Source organism: Gossypium hirsutum, chromosome D09 (assembly GCF_007990345.1).
Source record: "Gossypium hirsutum isolate 1008001.06 chromosome D09, Gossypium_hirsutum_v2.1, whole genome shotgun sequence".
Taxonomy (NCBI): Eukaryota; Viridiplantae; Streptophyta; class Magnoliopsida; order Malvales; family Malvaceae; genus Gossypium; species Gossypium hirsutum.
Genome location: NC_053445.1, coordinates 45,896,936 through 45,914,715, shown reverse-complemented (window position 1 = coordinate 45,914,715; position 17,780 = coordinate 45,896,936). Strand labels below are relative to the sequence as shown.

At 31.7% G+C, this 17,780-nt stretch overlaps 2 protein-coding genes and 1 long non-coding RNA gene across 3 annotated transcripts; 2 read left to right on the top strand and 1 right to left on the bottom strand.

Moving 5' to 3' along the window:
* Positions 1 to 667: 667 nt before the first annotated feature.
* On the bottom strand, positions 668 to 9,356 carry LOC107891036 (short-chain dehydrogenase TIC 32 B, chloroplastic). The gene is made up of 8 exons (XM_016815675.2): positions 9,197 to 9,356; positions 7,843 to 8,074; positions 7,676 to 7,755; positions 7,416 to 7,569; positions 6,959 to 7,037; positions 6,646 to 6,730; positions 1,319 to 1,365; positions 668 to 1,169 (listed from the first exon to the last, which is right to left on the bottom strand). Exons 1-8 carry the CDS (start codon positions 9,315 to 9,317, stop codon positions 996 to 998), a joined length of 972 nt encoding a protein of 323 aa, XP_016671164.1. The 5' UTR covers positions 9,318 to 9,356; the 3' UTR covers positions 668 to 995.
* On the top strand, positions 2,013 to 5,514 carry LOC121220947 (uncharacterized). Its single transcript, XR_005918221.1, has 3 exons — positions 2,013 to 2,856; positions 3,038 to 4,851; positions 4,935 to 5,514. It is a non-coding gene; the product is annotated as an uncharacterized lncRNA (long non-coding RNA).
* Positions 9,357 to 13,360: 4,004 nt separating the features above from the next.
* On the top strand, positions 13,361 to 15,730 carry LOC107891038 (probable ADP-ribosylation factor GTPase-activating protein AGD6). Its single transcript, XM_016815680.2, has 3 exons — positions 13,361 to 14,357; positions 14,443 to 14,529; positions 15,022 to 15,730. Exons 1-3 carry the CDS (start codon positions 13,557 to 13,559, stop codon positions 15,481 to 15,483), a joined length of 1,350 nt encoding a protein of 449 aa, XP_016671169.2. The 5' UTR covers positions 13,361 to 13,556; the 3' UTR covers positions 15,484 to 15,730.
* The last annotated feature ends 2,050 nt before the right edge of the window (positions 15,731 to 17,780 follow it).

The following is a 17,780-nucleotide window of genomic DNA, read 5'->3' as shown; positions in this document are numbered from 1 at the left end:
ATGCATATCATCATCTGAAGTCAACACCCAACTGCCCCAATTTGAAGCTCCGGCACAATCTCTACCCTTGATAAACCAAGCAACCACTTCCCACCACCCCATAAATGACTCTCAAATCCAATCCATCTCACTGATCTCCACTACAAACCCCTCACCACCTGTCCCTCAACCTACCCAAAATACACGAGGACCAAACCATCCAATGCAAACCAGAGCAAAAGCCAACATTCATAAACCTATTCAGAAACTAAAATTTTATACTCAATTATCCAAATCGCATGACCTTGAACCCACAACAATAACTCAAGCTTTGAAAGAACCAAAATGGTGTGATGCGATGTCGGAAGAATATGATGCTCTTGTTCGGAATGGAACTTGGGAGCTTGTGTCATCTGATTCTAATTAAAATGTAGTGAATTGTAAGTGGAATTTTCGAATTAAACATAATTCTTATGGTTTCATTGACGGGTACAAGGCACGGTTAATTGCAAAGGAGTTTCATCAACGTCCAAGAGTTGATTATCATGATACCTTTAGTCCGATCAATAACCAAACCAATCATCATCCATCTTGTTCATAATCTTGCAGTAAGTCGTTGTTGATCCCTCCATCAAGTTGATGTTAACAACACCTTTTTACAAGGTCATCTTAGTGAGAATATGTATATCGAATAATATGATTATAATATAATTAAAATGATACATACAATTAATCCGTACAAAACAAACTAATATGAATAATATAGAAAGGATTTTATTCCTTTAAAACACTGAAAATGCACACATATTAGGAAACCAACTGCTGTGATAGTATGATGCCTTTAACACGAAAACGAGAAAGTAAAAGGCACTTTAAGCTTATTATTATGCTTCAAGATTTCCCATGCTGAAAATCATCCCTTCATTCATGCCATGCCATGGAGGAAACCCCATTTAATGTGAAAATACATAAATGCAATTTTTTTTTTCATTTGGAAAGAGAGGTGATGATCTGAGTTAAGGTACTGAAACTGAGCTAATCAATTTGTTACTGAATTCCCAAAGCTCCCTTGCCAAGGACTCATTTCTAGCATATGAACTCGGTCTCATCTCATTGCAGTCCGCAAAGTATTTTCCGGTCACCCCATTGAGTCGCGGGTGGAGCGCGACGTAGCACGTCGTAGCTGCCCCCTGATGGTTATCGATACACAATTACCAAAGAGGACAAATCAGTTGAAGATTCCCATTTCGAAGTTGAAAAACATTACCCAAACAAACTGTTTCATGGGTTTCAATGTAGGCAAAGTGAATACTCTGAAATAACATAGGGTTGTCGTTACCTGAGGAACGTTCTTCCAGAGAAAGAAACTGAAGAATTTCAGAAGTTCTGCAGGCGACATAAAGTCGAGTTGGTAAAAAGATAAAAGGGTAAATTGCACCATTAATTACAAAATTATGAATAAATTTTTACTTAAACCAAAAATTCTGATTAAAAAAAAAAAAGAGTCTAGCATCATGAGTTTGAATAGCCTTTTAATAAATAACTATTTTGATATCCGTATTTTTTTGAGTTTTTCTTTAAATCACTAATGACCATTTTCATGCATGTTAATGATTAGTGATTTAGGGTTAAGGTAAAATTATAAGTTCAATAACTATATCATCAACTTAGATGTAGTAAAGGGACGAAAAACAAGATTTAACCTATTAAAAACAAGTTCAAATGTAGTAAGGTTATTGTAATCTTTTTAAATTTTAAATTATTTATTATACATGTATTTTTTTTCATTTTAAAATATTTGATCCCTTCACTTAATTTTGTCAATTTAATCATTATTATTTAAAAGTACATAAAATTACAAGTTTATAGATTTTGTATAAAAAAATTCTAAAAAAAAAACATAAATTTTAGAAAGTACATTTAAAAATATAGGAAGTTCCAATTTTATTTTATTTTTTATACATTTTTAAAGATTAAAAACTAAATTAATAGAAATGCTCTTACATATTTAAACCATTTACAATATATAACTTGTGTGGGTTTAAATTTTGTTGACAGAAAATCTAGAATTTGATGTAAGTAATGGAATGGGTCTAATTCACAATTTTCCCCTACTTTGACACTTCAATTTCTTCTTGGTCCAACTTGATACAAAGTATTATTCCTTTATATAGCTTTTAGACCAAAATTTAATCGATATTAAAAGAACCAATTAGAAAATAAACTTACTCCCTTTTTTTTACTTAAAAAATATATTTACTAAAATTAAATTTAATATCTCTCTTATTTACTCATTCCTTGCCCAACAAAAAACATCATTCATAAAACTTTCCAAAAAATCACCGTACCAATTTCAGCCAAAGCAAGAATTACAGCTTGTTTGGTTTGGTGTATTGGCTAAGCCAATACACCCCTAATCGGTGGGCCCCACCTAATACCTCTCTAACACGTCGTTTGGTTTGATGTATTGGTAATACGCATCTAATCCATTACCTTCTTAATCGGTGAAAACCACTGATTTCTATTCCCCCCTCTTTGCCCAGATTAGCTACCGATTGAGCATCACCTCCCTGATTTGCCCTCCCCCCATCCCCTTATTTCTCTTCTGTTCCTTCATTCGATTTCCTTCCTTATTTCTTTGCTTTTGTTTTCTGCCGATTTCCTCCCAGTCCATTATGCCTCTTTGCTGCCGATTTGTTCCCTCCGTTTCCTTTCTTTTCTTTTTCGCTCTGCCACTCTTTCGATTGCCTTCTCAACCAGTCGACCTTCTTCTTCTCAACCAGTGAAACCAAAAAAGCCGACGATATCCCCACTGTCACCGTAGCCATCGCTGGTTCTATCGTCGACAACGCTCAGTCTCTCGAGCTCGCCACTCGAGTAATGGAAAATCCCTCTGTTTCTCTTCACTCTTTCTACCCTATGTTACAAATTTTAATTTAATTTCTCCTTTTTCTTTCAGTTGGCGAGTCAAATTGCTCATGCTGCTACTATTTTTCGGATCAATGAGTTTTTTTTAACCTAATTTCTTATTTGTTTAATGGTCTAATTATTGTTTTAGGCCATCTATTATGCTGAAATTTGGGATGTTGCCTCCACTTGATGCTCCACATCATCTGCGTAAGCATGAGTGGGCTCCCTACCGGGAAGGTAAAGTTTGGTTGTTGCCTTTTGTGATTGTTATAGGTTTCTTACTAGGTCTATAATTGTTAAAAGGTGAATTGTAGGAAGGATAGATGCGGACAGATAAATTGGATTATTTTCACTTTTTTGTTGAATTATTTTCACTCTTGAATTATAAACTTCATCTTGTTTCCTTGTTCTTGCTGGTAATTCACAATTAGTTCTTATGTAGCCCTGTATATGGTTGCTGTAGAAAGACGAAGACAGAACAGAGATCAAATGATGGCAGAAAGTTTAAAGGCCATGGAATCAGAAGGTAGTGGTGAGCGAGTTTGAGCATTGACATGTTTAAATGTTCATAGGTTACTTATAACAAACTTGCTAATGAGCTTCCCCAACACTTCCTTGTGTTCTTACCTTTTGTGTGGAAGTCTTGTGATGTGTGGGTTGCAAAGATTTTTTTTCACCTATGGTAAATGGTAATAATTTGTTTGTTGTTGAGTTTCGATGGATGAATATCTAAGACTGATGATGAATGTTCCGCTTTGAGAACGAAAAATAAATGATCATCCGCCCCCTTTGTTGGGCTATCGATCTTTTGCATCTTGGTATTGCATAGAATTGTTAGAAACTCTCAAAGAATACAAACTCGTAATGTGGCAATGAAAATAAAAACCAGTATCTTTTGAGATGATCCTATCTCACTGTCTGTATTCATTTGAGCTCGTTCTTAGCCACAGCCTCAAACCATTAGTAAATGCCAGAACTGTGTCCTGCAGTCCCCCATGGATGAAGTTGTCTTCCTCCTAGGAGAGTTTAATATATTTACTATTTACCATTTTCATATGTTTGGAATGTAAGAAAATACAATGCAAGCTCATGCAAATATAATATTTATGCAATTAACAACCACAAATTAGGAGAATCAATTGTAATAAACTTCATGAAATCCTTTTCTTTGTTTACAATTCGTGCTACTACCTACATGTTAGAATCTGTGAATCTGTGAATCTGTGAACCTATGAATCTCGTTTCTTTGGTGAGGATGAACCAGAGGGGAATCCAAAGAAAACCGTGAGCTTATAAGGAATATAATTCAAGCACTTCGCATATGATTTCCTCATGCATTCAGTTATGCAAAGCCCAAATATTATTAATATTTCACTTTGTTGTTCTCTTCTCCGTATACCTGCAGTTATTATTAGACAATTACTGTGCTATTGTGTCATTCTCTTATAACAGACACAGTCACATAGATGATCTTTGTAAGTCATCCTTCTGAAATCTAGAGATAGTCAAATGGGAAAGAGCCGTAGGCAGTCTAAGAAGAGGTGTACAAAACCGACTCAGAGTTTCATTAGAAACTGCCAATGGTGCGTCTGGATTTAACCTTAGCTACTGGTTGCAACTCTATGTCATTGAATGTACTATTGCGGGGTTCATGCATATCAATCAAATGGTGGTAATCTTCCTCGACTGATGTTATTGTGTTTGTATCTGTCATTATGATTGAGCATGTTTCTGTGTCTATGTTACCGTTGCAATGGGACCTAACCAAAACTTGGATTATGGTAATAAAATTGTTCTTATACTATTTCATGTTTCATGTTTCATTGTCATGTAATTGTTTTTCTGAATTGTTTTTCTGAATTTAGCTGATTGCATTGATTGTTTTAATTCATAGGATCAGTGATGGACATCATTCAGCTTCATTGTTTAGTTTCTGGCATTGGTGCTCATGACATAGGCAGAGTAAGTAGAGATTCCCTTCTGCTGAAAATGAGGAACAAGTAAGCTTTTGATTTCTTCTGCTGAATGCTTGCTTTATATTGTAGTTGAACTAAGATCTTGAGGCAGTACTGCAACTTGTCAACAAATATGTCTTTTGGTTTTTGGTGCTTTAGAGGAAACATGTGCTCTTGGCAATTTAGCCTTCCTGGAGAGGTAAATTACTTTTGATTCATTATGATTTTTTAGCAACCTTACCTCATGGCCTTCTATTTCCTGATTTATCAATGCATCATATAAATCCAGAATTGACAGAGATTGCTTTTTCCCTTAACTTGTGGAATGGACACATGAAGTTGGAGGTTATTTTCAATGGCAACTTTGGACAGTATTCGTTTTCCTGCTAGATTGGTGAGCTATTTTGTTTGAAGTGAAGAATCGGTTTCATGGAAGGCCAATTGGAGTTGAGAGCAAGGTGAAAGAGATATTGTATCGGCTTGAATTTCTTCTATTGAATGCTTGCTTTATATTTTTAGTTGAAAGTGAGATATTGATGCAGTACTTCCGTTTAATTCAGAATTGTTGTAAATTCAATCGAGTTCTTGATGATAATTCGATATGGTTATGTTTTTTTTTATTTTTTAGAGTTCAATTCTTACTTATTAAATTTTATTAGTTATAATTATTTTAAATTTTATTAAATCATATATTTTAATTAAAATATATTTAATATTAATTATTTCAAATTATCTTTTATAGTATCATATAATATATTATGATTTGAGTAAATTCATATAAGAATATTAATTATTAAGAATTTTATTAAATTATATATTTTAAGTATAATATATTTAATAATAATTATGTTTAAATATGATTAAATTATTTATTATTCATATTAATAATCTTATCAAAATTTAAATAACAATAACAATAATAATTTACCAAAACAAATTTCTAGTAATTATTAAGAATTTTATTAAATTATATATTTTAATTAAAATATGTTTAATAATAATTATGTTTAAATATGATTAAAATATTTATTATTGATAATAATAATCTTATTAAAATTTAAATAACAATAACAATAATCATTTACCAAAATAAATTTATGCTAAGGGTATTCTAGTCATTTTAGTTTTTTTCCACTATGCTATTACACCTCTATTCCATTCAACCAAACACAAGATTACTATTACGCATCTATTCCATTACATTCAACCAAACAGTTGATTTGCTATTACACCTCTAATCCAATACACCTCTAATCCAATACACTTCTAATCCAATACATCTCTAATCCAATACAGCGAACCAAACGCACTCTAAGGGTGTTTTAGGTATTGTTTGATTGGTCCAAACAACGAAAGAGAAGTTTATGAAAAGGGGAACAACATGTTAAAATTCAACACAATTTAACGATATTCAAATTTGATGTTGAAGTTTCGAGATTTATTTGTAAATTTTAAAAAAAATCTAATCTTATTTTGAAGAAAAATAAATATAAATAGGAGTCGAAAATAAGATAGTAATGAAATTGGGATTTAAATGAAGATTTAATTTTGAAAAATTTTAATTTTTTATTTTTAATTGAAGCATAAATTTAGATTCTACATATATTTTTAAAAAACTTTTTGAAAGGATAAAATTTTAAAGTTGTTTATTATAATTTATATATTTTCCATTGCATTATACTATTAGTTTGGGTTATAATAAAACAATATTTTTAAAGAGTAAAAATTTTAAACAAAAGCATGTATATTATTGTAGAGGTCAATTAATGATTATCGGGAAAAAGAAGTAACGTCAACATACTCATTACAGCAGCGGAGTGTCTAAACAGAGGCGTCATAATCAATCCCGGGTGAACCGAATTAACTGTGATGTTCACACCCTCCTCCTACGTGTCATAAATAGTCAAATTGTTCAACAACTTTGGCTGCCCAAATTTATTGGTCATTCTTTATATCAAAATAATCATTCATCAACCTCAACCTTTCTTCTTCTTCTTCTTCTTCTTTTTTAAAAAAAAAAACCTTAAGAAATCATGGATGTTCAGTTTATGGTCACTCATACCATGATTCTTCAATGAGAAATAAACAAATAATAAACCTTTTTCAAGTTTCACCTGCAACCGACGAGAGAGTTCATTGGCATGCAATATATTTGCTAATTTGGACTGCCCATATGCTCTTTTCTCACTGTATCTGAAACCAATTCACATCTCAATCATTAGCTGATTAATGGAAACCAAATTTCAGTTTTTTTTTTCAAACTATGCATTTTAATTTAATAAACTTTTCATTATTAATATAATTAATTATTTTAACATCAAATCTTTTTAAAACATTTAATGTTGTAAGAAATAGAGTAGTAGTCAAATTAATTCAATCATTATTTTTTATTCAACTATTATAAATTAAAAAAATCTAAAAACTCATAAATAAATAATTTTTTAATTATAACGAAAAATTCAAATGTCAAATAGTTCTAAAGTACTGGTTAAACCATAGGCTAAAGTTTTTTACCACCACGAAAACACCATTCAGCACTCGATTGACAATTTAAATTTACAGTTTGCATACCCTTGTTTGTCATTGATCTTATGAAATCGGATCCCTTTCTTATAACAGTAGTTGTGAGCTATTGATGATAAGTTGACAACCCTTCCTTGGATCCCAGTTGCTTTAACTGTGTTCTTCATTGTGTCCAGTAGAAGGCTTGTTAAGAGGAAATGTCCTGAAAAATAAAACATTAATACTGGGCTGTTGAAGTAGATTGTTAGTGAACCAGACATAATTTAAAATGATAAACTATGTGCCATCATATGTGGTTAAATTCTTACCTATATGATTAGTTGCAAACTGCACCTCTAATCCATCTTGAGAAAGCTGAAAGGGACAAAACATGATGCCAGCATTGTTTCTGAGAAAGGTTGAAAAATCCTGTCATGAATCCTCAAATAAAATAAAAGAGAGTAGATTGAGGTTTCAGAGGGTTTTCTTTGTTTACATTAAGATATTGAGAGGAAGATGAAGAGCAATGAAATTGTCGGCAAATGATCTGATTGAATTAGTAGAGCAAAGATCCAGCTCCAGAACATCTATACGGGCTCTTGGGTTCTCTCTAACAATTTTGTTCTTTGCTTCATTCGCGGCTTTCATGTTCCTTGCACCGATGATGACGTGGACTCCACGAAGAGCCAATACTCTAGAAGTTTCCAACCCAATTCCACTTGCTCCTCCTTCATTTCAAAAAAAAAAAAACTTCAATAATTTACACTTTGTGTAGTGATTTAACGAGTCTTCACTCGTCACATTCCAAGACTGCGAGTGTACAAGAACTCAAGTAGGGCAACAATTTTCTAACAGCACAGAACAGAATGATATGTAAAAACGACGTCGAGAACTGGGGGAGCAGTCGCAAATACCGCGACCTCTAAAATATAATTTTTTTTACTTCCGTAAGTTTATAGTTTATACAATTTTAAATTAATAATAAAATTATATTTTCTTTAAAAAATAATAAAATTTTAATTTAATTCTTTAAATTTTATAAAAATATAAATTATTAAATTATAAAAATATATAATTTAATTTCGAATACCTATCAGCCTATAAGGAGGCAGGATGTAACTTAATCCAAAAAAATAATAATTGTAATATCATAGTACAGAGGAACACATAAATATATACGGGCGGGGTTGAATTATGACCACGACGGATAATGGATATTTGTGTTTGCATTATATTTAAGAACTTGTTTTTATATTTTAATTCAGTATAATTCAATAAATTTATTCATATTCATATTAATGATATATGTATTTATCAAAATCATTATCACCATTAAAATATTTCTCCTCAGTCAACGGACAAAATTGGTAAGAATGTTAGTGATTTGAACTAAAAAACAGAAACCAATAAACAGTAAAGCTGACAAATTATGTGAAACCAGATTATAATAACTAAATCCCAAGGGCGAAGGTGTTTGTTTGGTTAGGACAGAGTTACGTAATCGTAGTCCTTGTGTTTCTGCTCAAAGTTTAATTGTTTGTTTATGAATAAGATTGAATTACAAATGAAGTGATCATCTTGACACAAATCCTGGATTTGTGAGTAATCCTTTTTGCTAAAAAAGAGAATCTCTGGGTTGAGTATAATAAAGAAATGAAATACCTTTGTTATGGATGGAAATGCCAGTTTTAATCTATTCCAAACACACTTTTAGCAAAATGACAGTCTATATGTGTGTGAGAAAAAGTGGTAATTAAGAAGGGAAAAAAAAACAAAAAAGTAAAAGCATGGAAGCTAGAGAGGAGATGATGTGAAAATTGCAAAGAAATGAAGAAGAGAGAGGCGATGACCGGTAACTAGAGCAGTCAAGTTGGTTCCATCAATCCCTTCGGTAACCTCTTGGGCGGTGGAGGCTGAACCAAAGCCACTTGGTCCCGGACACCCACTCACCAACCTAAACAGCCCAACCATTTTTTTCTTCACAACAAAAGAGGAGGGGGATTGAGAAATAAGGGGAAAGGGGTGCATTAATATTTATAGTGATTGGGGGCGCTTCTATGGTATTCAATGTCAGTCGGTGTAGAGCAGTAATAAGTAATGACTCTCAACGACCCATCCATATCATCTTTTATAAACCTATGGATCCATGAGTCGTTATGCATTTGTCTTTTTATTAATATTTGGTTGGAGGTTAGAGCCACTATAATGAGTTTTTTACCTCTCTCTCACTTACTCTAATCAATTAGGAAGATGGGTTGTTTCAGCTCTAACTTGTAAAGGAAACAAAATTTCACACCATTTTTCCTCCAACTTTTTTCTTTTCTTAGCTTATAGTTTGTTTGGAATACCTTTATTAAAAAAATTATAATTTTTAATTTATTTATCCATGCTTAATTTTGTATTAAAAAGTTGTTTGGTTTAGCTGATTATAATCTAGTAAATTTTTTGTGATTATGAAAATAAAAGAACAAAAAACAATGCAACAGACAAAATGTTACATTTCCTAAATTAATAAATAATTAAATAATTAATTAAGGAAATATAGTAAAAAAATCGTAATTTTCTTAAACTATGGTAATAGAAAAAAAAAAAGAATGTTCGTTCAAAAAAAAAAAGAGAGAGAGAATGTTATTCGATAATAAATCTTATACTAATCTAGGGTAGTTAGTCGGATACTCGGATGTAGTTTCGATGATGATGACATTTATTTTTGTATTAAACGGCTTTTACATCCTTGGTTAATGAAGTTCCAGAACTTTCTCTCTTTTTCTAAACAAAAAAAAAATCATGTGGTATTTAATTTCATTTCTTAATCATAGAATAAATTTATTTCTTTATTTTAAACATTAACTTGTGCATATTTCTTTTTCTTTTTCAGTCCATACTATTTCTATATTTGTGTTATTCAATGTGGGGTTTTTTGGTCTAATCTTTTTAATTTACTTGGAACTCCGTTGAGATTATTAGATTTTCAATAAACTAGGCAAAACAATATTTTGGAGCGCTTAAGCATGATTCTTTTGGACAACATAAAGCCACTCATAGTCCTGATTCGAAAGGTAATTGGATACATTTATCTTATGACCGCATTGTTAAGTTGAATGCAAAGTGGTTCTCTTGATAAGTGGTGAGAGCTATTTTTTCCATAAAAATGAAAAGTAAAAAAATACTAATACATATTTGATATCTAAATTTAACACTTTTTTAATGTGGCATTTGTGTTATTTTTTGGTCCAATATGGTATATATATTTGACAAAATTATAAATTTTGACACTTATAGGTAAAAATGTTAACTTTTTAGTGTTTGATTCAGGTTTTAGAATTGTTTGACAAAAATTCATAATTAGCTGATAATATTAGCAATTAAAACTAAATTTATTTTATTAACAAAATTATGAAAAATTCAAACCTAATAATATTAGCAATTGACTTCCATCAAATCAACCTTAAAATTCGAATTAAACACTAAAAAATTAGCACAATTATCTTTAAGTACCATAATATATAACTTCTTTCAAATACAAGTATCATATTAGACAAAAAAAAACACAATTACTACATTAAAAAAAATTAAAACTTGAATACCAAATAACATATTATAGAAAAATTCACAGGACAAAACTTCCATCAAAACCTCAAGATTTGAAGCTTTGAAGATATCAATAAATTTAGGTACGTTTCTGCATTTAGTCTTAATTATTAATGATCTAACATGATAGATCTTGATTTATTAAGTTCTATATTAGAATTTTACAATTCTAACATACCAAACATTAAAAAGGTAATTTTTTCATCATAAGAAAGCACCAAACCAAGGGGTGTTCAAATTTTGGTTAAAACCGAATTAACTGACTGAACCGACCTAATTCGATTAATTGGTCAGTTAACTAATCTAGTTCGGTCGGATGTCGGTTAATAGTTTTTTTTAGAATTTCAGTTAACAGTTAAATCAATTCGAAATCGAGTAATTAATTGAATTAACTAAATTAATCGAACTTAATAATTAATATTATATATTATATGTATTAGGCTATTATATATTACATGTTAATTCGATTAATTTGGATGATTCGAATAATTCAATTAAATGTACATTATCAATCTATTTTTTTTTATTTGATATGTTTTATACTTGTTTAAAAAAACAAAAACATGTAAATTTTGGTTCATTTGATTAACTATCGAATTCACCGAAATATTTAGGTTCTGTTAAATTTTTTTGAAAATATATCGGTTCGATTAACGGTTAAATGAGACTTTTTTATAAAAATAATCAAAATTTTTTTATTAATTATAAAAATGACCCACTTTATTATTATGTACGTAAATAATTTGGAATGAATAGTGAAAATGGGTGGAGTCGAAGAGATTAACGTCACCCACTTGTCACGTCAACCTATCATTAATTGGTAGAATTAAAAATTAATTTTTTGGGTCCTGCTAATCTATTTGACGCCACCTGTATAAATACCAACCTTTAATATTAGTATTTTCGTGTATTTCGTGGGCTAGAAAATAAATTTTAGGGAGTTGCCAATCTATTTGATGTGACCAATGGTAGAATAGTGGTGGAGCAAAATAGATTGGCGTCATTACTTTTTTTTATGTCAGACTTTTTTTTAAAATAATTTTTATTTTTTAAAATTCAAATTATTTTTTTATTTGATGATGTCATAGAGAATGATATGGCACCATATTGACAACATATTAACAACATGGTGTGACAATTAAAAAGTGATTATATTAATTTTTATTTAAATTTTAAATGAGTATTTAAGAGAGTTAATGTGCATTTTGTTTGCTTGAAAAAGAAATGTTAGTTGTTGGCTTCTTTTAAATAATACATTCAAAGAATTGGTCCACATGTTGACTCAAAAGTGGAATTAGGACGCCTCTTTAACTTATTCATAAATGAATTTCACTTATGTGAGGGAATGATTAGGAAGGAAGGCTCCCTACTACTCTTCAAAATCACTCTTAGGAACTATCTTCCATGGTGGCCCTTTTAGAAAAACTTCTTGAGAGATCTTCTCGGAATAACTTCTCTAATGTTAAATCAAGTGAGGAACCAACATTTATGATGCCAACTGCCATCACCACCCTAGTTGTTTAGCTTAGGTTAACCATGATAGAACAATTGATCATTTTGCCCTACGATCATTAATAAGATAGTGAAACATGGCACCTCGAGATCCTAATTTAGAATATATAAATCCTTAGCTCCCGTATACAGGGGATTCTCTTTCTCTCTCTCTCTCAATCCCGATTCTCTCTGTCACCTGAAACCTTTCGGCCACTCTTACCCCACCCGACCTTAAGCCAGATGAACCATCATACCATCACATTCCCTTGTTTGATTCTTCATCAACAAAAACATATAGTTTAAACCTAATTAATAATAACACGTGAAATATTTACGATAATAAAATGAAAAAATAGATTAAACTGTAGGTAAAACGAAAGTTAAACACATAAAAATATCAGATTAAGAATAATAAACAAATACAATTGTTTATTAAGGTGTTGTCATCAATCTTGATTTGGCGTTGAGTTAATTTGTAATGTCAACTCAGTTAACAGCATTATTAATTAATATATACAATTGATTAAGGTAATAAAATGTACATAATAAAATTAAAATTTTAAAAAAATTAAAATAACTCTTTGGTTGAGTGGTAAATTTAAGACTACGCTAATACAATCGATATATGCTTTAAATCTTACTATATGCATATTTTAGTACTTTTTTTAATCGAGTTGGTGTGCGATTGACTCGTGACACTAACTCAATTAATGGGTTTTAAATAATAGTAGAGAGGAGTGAAAAAAGATTAGTGCTAAATTAAGTAAATTAAAATATCAATTATCGTAATATTTTAAAGACCTTTCCACATAGACTTGCAGCACCCGCCACGCCAAGCCCCAAGGAGGAATGGGCAACAAAGATCAAAGGAACGACATGTGTTACTGTTAAAATAAGAACATTCATACCCCCACCCCCCAAATTGCGTATTGCAACACATAACTCATTAGTCAGTCATCTCCACCATTGCTTGCACCCCATTCCTTTAATATGTCTTCACGGTCCCTAATCAAAATTTAGTCTTCCATTATTTCTCTTTTCTTTTTTACACTCAAATTCTTTAATCTTTTTCTTCTCACAGAATTTGAGTTTTGTTCCGATCCGGAACAAAAAAGAAAAGAGAAAATGGTGGCAATGAGACGGTTAAGCTTCCTCCAATCACAGCCAGGTAACAAAACGTGCGTCGATTGTAGCCAAAGAAATCCCACATGGGCTTCGGTTTCCTACGGTGTTTTCATGTGCTTGGAATGCTCCGGTAAGCACCGTGGCTTAGGTGTCCACATCTCCTTCGTTCGATCTGTTACCATGGATTCATGGTCCGAGATCCAGATCAAGAAAATGGAGTCGGGCGGTAATGAGAGACTCAATTCTTTTTTAGCTCAACATGGGATTCCTAAAGAAACCGATATTGTTACCAAATACAATTCCAATGCCGCTGGTGTGTATCGCGATCGGATCCAAGCACTAGCCGAGGGCCGCCCCTGGCAAGATCCACCCCTTGTGAGAGAGACTCTCAATGGGGATGGCAGTCACAAAAAGTCGTCATTGAGCGATAGCGATGACTGTGGCAAAGGTAGTAGTTACCGGAATGATGATGGAGGGTGGGCTAGTTGGGACTGTGATGATTCGTTTAGATCTTCAAGCGAATTGAGGAGGAACCAATCAATGAGTGATTTAAGAGGACAGATGAGTCGTTGTAGTAGAAGAGTTGTTCCGATTAGGTCGAGGTCGACGGAGGATATTTACATGCAACCCCAATTGGAGGCTTCGGTGGCACATAATGATAATTGTTTTGCGAGGAATGAACCCAAGTCCGGAAAGCTACCACCTTCACAAGGAGGGAAATTTGTTGGGTTTGGATCGAATCATAAGCTTAGCCATAAGAAAAATAAGTCTCATGGGGATGTCCTCTCTGTTATGTCTCAGGTTAACATATTGTATTATTTTCATTCATTCTTTTTTTTTTATGATGATAATTATTAGTTATTGGTGAAATTTTTGTTTGATATAGGGGGTTTGGAAGTTATCTATGGTGGCTACTTCCGCAGCTCAAACAACTGCAAATGCCGTCCAAATAGGAAAGGAGTTGTCCTCGAAGGTATTTTTGGGAAATTTTTTATTATTTAGATCTCTGTTGTGTTTGGTGTCTAAAGTTGATTTCTTACATTGAGTAAAGGATGAGATTCTCTGTTGTTCAACTATAATTTTACGCATAAATGCGATGTATGAGATATATACATTGTGGATTGAACTTTCCTTTAATAATTTCTGTGTGCTCATCAACTTTCAGCTAATCATATTTAAATTCATATTGTTTCATAAATTGTTCATCCTTATATATGATTTTCTACAAAATTCATGATGAACAATCAAATTCCACATTTAGTTATCCTATCATTAGAGCTTCATGTCCTAGAGCAGTGTCTTTCATAACTTTCAAGTAAAACTCGTTTGCCTGGCATTAATACCTTATGAAAATACATGTTGTTGATGTTATAGTTTATAGCATGATGGATTTTTTCTTGTATTTATAAGATTCCGTGATTTGAAATTATATACAGTAGAGCATGATGAAGTCTTCTTTATGCAGGCGAAGGAGGGTAGCTATGACACAAAGGTTCACCAAACTGTCCATGTTGTTACTACAAAAACAAGTAAGTTTGGCCATAAAACATGGGGAGTCATGAAAGGGGCAGTGACATTAGCAACACAAAAGGTTGGGAGGTTCACTAAAGATGCAATTACCCAAAAAAGCAATAACTGGCAACGGAATAATGGTTATTATCAAGAGTTTAAACAAGAGAAAGGGTGTAATTCTACTTGTAGAGGAGAATCCTTTTCTAATGGGAATCATAGTTCTTATAGTTCAAGTTATTGGGATAACTGTGGTACAAAAGACAATAATAGGAAGGGAGATACTGAAAAAGTGACTATCACTTCTAACAACAATGATGATTGGGCTACCTGGGACAATGATGCAAAGGATAGTGGATATGATAATTTCCATAATGTTGTATTCCATGAGGAAACCGTTGGTCAAAATGGAAAATGAAACGCATGTACGTCCAGGTTGAATGAACTGCAATGATATCAGCGGCAGCCATAAGTACTTACCACAAACAGGGACGACGCATACAGGGACGTTACATGCTGAGAAAATTGCACATCAATAACCGAAATGGATGCTTTCATCAAATCCGTAATCTTTACCGAACACTTTTTCCCTTATTCTGTTAAAAATGTTACTCGTGTAACTTTTAGGTAAAGTTTTGTTATTGAAAATAGTGGAACATTCTTCACGACTCAAAAATTCCAAATTGATTTGGATCTATGCGAACTTTAATTAATTGGGATTTTTACCAAAATAATATAAAAATAATTTGTATTTACTTAAATGATATGGCACCAAATTTACGTACCCAAACAATATGAAAGTTATAGTAAAATTGGAGGTGTACAGTCTGGCACCAAATCAACACCATTGGTGGCTATTAGGGCAAGAAGTGTAGAGACAACATATTCCCCTGCCAAGTGCAGGCTCAAATCAGCACATAACCCCCTTACCCCACAAAACATAATAGATCCCCGTCAATCACCATAAATGCCCAACCAAACCCTTTAATATCACACTCAATTCTTAAACCCTTTAAACTCAAAAAAAAAAAAATCATCCGACAATTAGACTTTGAAAGAAAGTAGGGTTTAGTTTTTTTTGTCAAAATTAAAGGGAGAAAAGGCTACAAAAATCAAGCAAGATATACCCATTGAATTGGGATATAAAAAAATTACCCCTACACCCAGATCGACACTACCAGTGGTGATTTGGGGGATAAAATTTTGTGCCTGCCCAAATCGCAACAAATTGTGCTGGTCTGGTATCAACCCCTGTTGTATTCACCGTTTTCACGGTAGCATTCATGTTTTTTATATAAATAATTTTGCTTTCATACTATTTACGTAAATAAATAATATAAATATTATTTTGGTGAAAAAGTCGTAGTTAATTATTATAAATTCTTAAAGGATAAAGTATACCATTAGTCCTGTAACTATTAGTGTATTTTTGTTTTGGTAACTAAATTATAAAAAAAATTAATTTTATCATTAACATTTTAAATCGTTTTTATTTTGATCACTCCCTATTAAATGATTAACGAAAATGATGATATATTTTTTTAACTGATATAATAACATATTTAATCTTCAATACTTACGTATTCTATTTCGGATATTATTCTCTCTCAACCTAGTCAATACTTACGTATTCTATTTCGGATATTATTCTCTCTCAACCTGGCTAACAATTTTTTTGCTTTTCATCCTTAGCTTTTTAGGCTTTTAGCCAATTATATATTTAGGGTGAGTTTAGATGGGCGGTGCGTTTAACTGTGGTTAGTGTAAAAACAGCGGTGGCGGTGAGATTAGATACTAAAACGATACTGTAGCGTGAAACAAAAAGTAAGTTAAACACACCGCACCGCACTCAATCGCTCATCTAAATCCACCTCATACAACTTCAATGAAAACCTTTGCAAAAAACCCAAACTCTAACCAGCTTTCATTTCTTGTTTCTTGATTTGACCATATTGTTTCATACTTTAATATTTTATAATAGCATCAAAAGCTTTCTGTCAAGATAATGAAAATGACAACTCAAAGGCACCAGTTGTGAAAGAAATCTTTGTTTTGACTGTTCTCACAATAGAGTTTCAATTTTATCATCCACTGAGAAGAAAGAAGATATTGTGAGAAATCATAGGAAATATGTGGAGAAATTGAGGGGAAATCTGGGTATTTTTTGCAATCGAGTAACTGATCGAGTCATTAAATAATATAATACTTTTTTTCAAAATTTGAGCAAATATAACCCTAAACTAATATAAATAATATTTCTTCATAATATATAAATAATATTATATATAAATAATATTATATTAGATAAGCTATACTCAAAATTACTAAGTTATTAGTAAGATTACGTTTTAATCACTTAATTTAAAAAAATTACAAAACTAGTCGCTAAACTATTTAAAAGTTTTTATTTAAGTTATTGGGTTGTTAAGTTTTCTTTTTCTAAAAGTCCAACTAATGAGCTCTGAATGATGATTTGATGATTGATATGATAGATCAGTACCCATCGATGAGTAGAACAACATACCTTAGATCTAAGTTGATCCGACGGTCAGCGTCATAGATCGAAGTAGAAAGATGTTTGGATTTTAGTTCACATATTTGTAACATTCAAAGTTATTTTATGAAGAAAAAAAACTAAACTGTAGAAGATAAAGGGAAGAAGAGCTTTGATTGGTGCATATGATGCAAACAAGGAAGGCCATACAATAACAAATT

Bases quoted from the DNA above. Each gene is read 5' to 3' on its own strand.
- LOC107891036 (XM_016815675.2), bottom strand. From the start codon at position 9,317: ATGGTTGGGCTGTTTAGGTTGGTGAGTGGGTGTCCGGGACCAAGTGGC. The intron at 7,038-7,415 runs GTATGCAAACTG...AATTGGTTTCAG, and splicing joins AAGATCAATGACAAACAAGG to ATACAGTGAGAAAAGAGCAT. The intron at 1,170-1,318 runs GTAACGACAACC...GATAACCATCAG, and splicing joins TCTGGAAGAACGTTCCTCAG to GGGGCAGCTACGACGTGCTA.
- LOC107891038 (XM_016815680.2), top strand. From the start codon at position 13,557: ATGGTGGCAATGAGACGGTTAAGCTTCCTCCAATCACAGCCAGGTAAC. The intron at 14,358-14,442 runs GTTAACATATTG...TGTTTGATATAG, and splicing joins TCCTCTCTGTTATGTCTCAG to GGGGTTTGGAAGTTATCTAT. The intron at 14,530-15,021 runs GTATTTTTGGGA...TTCTTTATGCAG, and splicing joins GAAAGGAGTTGTCCTCGAAG to GCGAAGGAGGGTAGCTATGA.